At 55.0% G+C, this 4,472-nt stretch overlaps 1 protein-coding gene across 1 annotated transcript in view; it reads right to left on the bottom strand.

Annotated features, from left to right (window-relative positions):
* The window catches only part of LOC103808816 (membrane progestin receptor gamma-B-like), a gene marked incomplete at its 3' end in the record, with an annotated part of 9,466 nt that extends 6,225 nt beyond the window's left edge, over nt 1–3,241 (bottom strand). Inside the window, 4 exon segments of the mRNA XM_009081621.1 lie at nt 771–897; nt 2,019–2,224; nt 2,318–2,445; nt 3,191–3,241. Of these exon segments, the coding sequence (XP_009079869.1) occupies nt 771–897; nt 2,019–2,224; nt 2,318–2,445; nt 3,191–3,241 (512 nt within the window).
* Nucleotides 3,242–4,472: the final 1,231 nt, after the last annotated feature.

The following is a 4,472-nucleotide window of genomic DNA, read 5'->3' as shown; positions in this document are numbered from 1 at the left end:
ATCCCTGGCACTCTCCCAGGCCAGGTTGGATGGGGTTTGGAGCAACCTGGGCCGGTGGGAGATGTCCCTGCCCATGGCAGGGGTGGGAATGGACCACCTGAAAGGTCCTTCCAACCCAACCCATTCCAGGGTTCTGTGATTAAGACTGGGGTGGTTGGACCCAGCTTGGAGGTGCTGAACCTCACCTGGATCACTGCTTGTTGGATACGATACAGCTCTGAGGTGCTTATCACTGATCCCTGGCACTCTCCCAGGCCAGGTTGGATGGGGTTTGGAGCAACCTGGGCCGGTGGGAGATGTCCCTGCCCATGGCAGGGGTGGGAATGGACCACCTGAAAGGTCCTTCCAACCCAACCCATTCCAGGGTTCTGTGATTAAGACTGGGGTGGTTGGACCCAGCTTGGAGGTGCTGAACCTCACCTGGATCACTGCTGGGAGTGTTGGATACAGCTCTGAGGTGCTTATCACTGCTTGGAGCAACCTGACCTAGTGAAAGGCGTCCCTACCCATGCCAGGAGGTGGAACTAGTTGACCTTTAAGGTCCTTCCAACCCAAACCATTCCAGGACTCTATGAATTACCTTTTGAACCTCCAAAACTTAAAGCTACTTCCCTTACTTTGCATTTTTGATGATTCAACACTCCTAGTGCCTCATGCTCCATATTCCCCTTCCTGAGTTTCCTGCTCTTCCAACCTGTACCCAAACCCTTTGATTACTCCTCCTAATCCTTGGTGCTGTTGTAGCATCCCCAGATGCAGCAGGAGCTCACCTGGAGTAGCAGGACAGGCTGGTGCTGAGCACAGTGTTCAGCACTGCCATGGGCACATAGCAGTGATGGAATGTGCTGTCGATCCATTCCTCTGGGAAGATGTAAGCTGAGTAAGCCAGGGCAGATCCTGGAAGCACAGGAGATGCCTGATTAGGTCCAGGTCCCACCACACCCTCAGCATCCTCCTGGGTGGAGCTGTGAAGCTTTGGATTGGGGCTTGGAATTTGGGACTCAAACAGGGACACAGGGATGGGGGTGGAAGAGTTGTGATGGGAGCAGCAGGTGGACACCCCAGCAAGCAGCACAACCTTTCCAGAGGATCTGGAGGAGTGTGGAGCCATGGGATGACCTTAGGTACTGCTGCTGCTTTCCCTGGACTTGTCCCTAGTGAGGCACCACCAACCTCACTGACACCATTTGTCCTAAACATGGATTTTTTTCCTTATTCTCTTCACTCCAAAGCCCAAGGAGTGTCACACACTCAGATCTTCAACCTGGGTATAAACCCCGCCCCCAGATTAGTGGTGGTAGTGTCAGAGGTCCTTCCCAAGCACCAGGCTGCAGGGGAGGAGGAGGAAGAGGAGGACTGGAAGTTACACACAATCCTTCAGCTCTGGATGAGGCACTTGGGGATCTGGTTTAGGGGTGAGGACATCACCTTGTTGGAGTCTAAATGAGGCACCAAGGTGATTATGGGGCTGGAGCAGCTCTGCTATGAGGACAGGCTGAGAGAGTTGGGATTTTTCAGCCTGGAGAGGAGAAGCTTGGGGTTGACCTAGTTGTGGCCCTCAAGGACCTGAAGGAGCCTACAAGGAAGATGGAGAAACTTTGGACGAGGGCCTGGAGGGACAGGATACAGGATATGGCTTCCCACTGGAAAAGCAGAGATTTAGATGGAATATTGGGAAGGAATTGTTCCCTGGGAGGTGCTGAGGCACTGGCACATGTTGCCCCGAGCAGCTGTGTCTGCTCCATCCCTGGGAGTGTTCCAGGCCAGGTTGGATGGGGCTTGGAGCAACCTGGGCTGGGGGAAGGTGTCTCTGCCCATGGGACTGGATGACCTTTAATGTCCTTCCAACTCAAACCACTCTGGGACTCTATGACTAAGGTGTCACTGCATTAACAATTGGACTTGATGATCCTGAAGGTCTCCTCCAGCCTTGCTGATCTCGATCCCCATCCAGATGGGTTCGAGCTGTGTGAGCCCCCAGGGAAGTTCTGGAGGCTCCCACCCCCTGAGTCCCTCACCCAAGCTGTACATGCTGAGTGCTGCGTAGTCAAAGAAGTAGCAGATGTGTCTGGCACGAGTGGACATGGTGCTGAAGGTGTGGGCACAGCTGGAGGCCAAGGGGTAGATGCAGCAGGTCAGCAGGTAGGCAAGGAGAGGCCAGGCATGAGGGTCCTCCTGTGCCTCTGGTCCCCTCAGCTGCCCCACCAGTGTCCACACGAAGTACCTGTGGGATGGAGGAAGGTGAACATCACCCTTGGGTGTCCCAGCCCTTCTCCCACCATGAAGAGCCACCAACTATGGCTGCTGAAGGCCCTACCAGGCAGGCACGAAGTGTGTCCAGATGTTGAGGGTCTCATTGGTCATCTGGAAGACGCTGAGGAGACAATCTGCTGCTGAGCTGCTGGGGGGGCGGTACCCAAAGAGGATCCCCTGCTCTTGGTACCCCTGCAAGGCAAGGAGCAGCTGGAGGCACTCACAGGAGGGACAAGGTGGAGAAGGAAGGATGGTTGTCAAAAGGAAGGTGCCCATCACTCAGGACTCATGAGCCAGGACAGAGCTGTGACCCCCCAGGAGGTGTCCACCCCCCCATGTTGCTCCTTTTTGTCACAGGATCATGTTAAGGGGTTGGGATGGACCTCAGAGATCATCCAGTCCCAACCCCTGCCCTGGGCAGGGACACCTCCCACCAGAGCAGGTTGCTCAAGGCTCATCCAACCTGGCTGTGAACACTGCCAGGGTTGGGGCAGCCACAGCCTCCCTGGGCAACCTGGGACAGTGTCTCACCACCCTCACAGGGAAAACTTCTGCCTAATATCTAATCTAACTTTCCCTCTTATAATTTCTCCCCATTACTCCTTGTCCTATCACTGCAGTTCCTAACCAAGTCCCTCTGCAGCTTCCCTGGAGCCCCTTCAGCTCCTGGCAGGTTGCTCTGAGGTCTCCACACAACCTTCTCTTCTCCAGGCTGAACAGCCCCAGGCCTCCTCTGGACTTGCTCCACCAGTTCCATATTCTTCTGCTGTTGGGGACACCAGAACTGTGTGCAGCACACCAGGTGGGATCAGAGCAGAGGGGGAGAATCACCTCCTTGGCCCTGCAACCACACTCCTTGGGACAGTCGAGGAATGGGTTGTCACCTCCCAAAATCCAACCAAGCCTTGAGTTTAGGGCAGAAAATCTCCTCACTGACCTTAGGCACTTGGTGGACACTGAGCAGTCGAGGCAACTTGAGGCTCAGCATGGTGTGGGTTAAGCTCCAGCTCCAAGGGATGTTTTCAGCTCAGCTTCCTTGGGGATGAGCCCCAGAGGCAGCTCACACCTCTCCTGGCCACATCTCACACCCCACAGGGGACAGGATTGGACTGGGACCTGGGATGGCTGAAGAGATGATCCTTGGGGTCAGGATGTGTAGCCTGGTGGGGACAAGGATTTGTAGTACAGTATTCCCAGTGGGATACCAACCACACACAGGGCAAATGGATCCTGGGGCTTCCCATGGGATGGGAGAGGGAATCCATCCCTTCTGAGGGTGCTGGGATCAATCCCTACTCCCTGTACCCAAAAGGGGCAGGGGGAGAAGGACAACACATCCCAGAGCCATTTCCCAGGGGCTCAGAGACTCCTCACCCCAGCAGATCCAGATGGGATGCAGGAACAGCTGCACATCCCTGGAGCAACTGGAGGTGCCAGAGACAGTCTTGGGGGGCCTCAGGGATGCAGAGGTGACACAGGATTCCAAGGCAGCACTGGAAATGGGTCACCTCTCCCACTCCCCATGGAATATCCCAGCAATTGGCACAGCTCCAGCTCTTACCTGCTGCTGCCTCTCCCACCTCCTCCTCCAGCCTGGAAATAAAGGTTGAAAACAAATTATCTCCTGTTTCCTCCTGCCTGGAGAGGGGGAAAAGGGCAGGAAGGGAGTCTGAACCACAGGATGTTGGTTCAGCACAACGATCCAGTGATCCAATGTAATCCAATCTGGTCCTACAGGACTCTGAGGTATCCAGAGTCTTCCAACCCACAGAGCCAGAAGGAAAAGCCTCCACAGCCTCCAAGGAGCAGCTCCTGGGTTGGCATTCCACCCACCTCAGCCATCCAGGACTTCACACTGGGATTCAGCCTTCCCTAGGCATTCCCAGTGCTGCAGCTACCCCCAACCCATCCCTTTGCTGCCCTTTCCCAGCCCCTGGAATCACCCTTGGCTTCCTCTGCTCTTCCTCCTCACCCATACTCTACCTCTCCCTGCAGCCAAGCAGCTCCAGTGGGAACAGCACAAGGAAACTGCCCTGGGAATGGGCAGGAGAGGGAGGTGACTTGGAGGTGGGAACAGAGGAGAAAAAATTAACGAGGCAAGAGAGCAATAAACCAACATCAAATCAAACTAGAAATGCCTTTGGTTAAAGATTACACTTGAATCAGAAGCTTTCCATGGGCTGTCGAGCTCCAAATGTGCTGCCTCAAAGCTATGTGGA

This window comes from Acanthisitta chloris, unplaced genomic scaffold, assembly GCF_000695815.1.
Source record: "Acanthisitta chloris isolate BGI_N310 unplaced genomic scaffold, ASM69581v1 scaffold15429, whole genome shotgun sequence".
NCBI lineage: Eukaryota > Metazoa > Chordata > Aves > Passeriformes > Acanthisittidae > Acanthisitta > Acanthisitta chloris.
The sequence above is the reverse complement of the archived record's forward strand: the minus strand, read 5'-3'. Positions and strand labels throughout refer to the sequence as shown.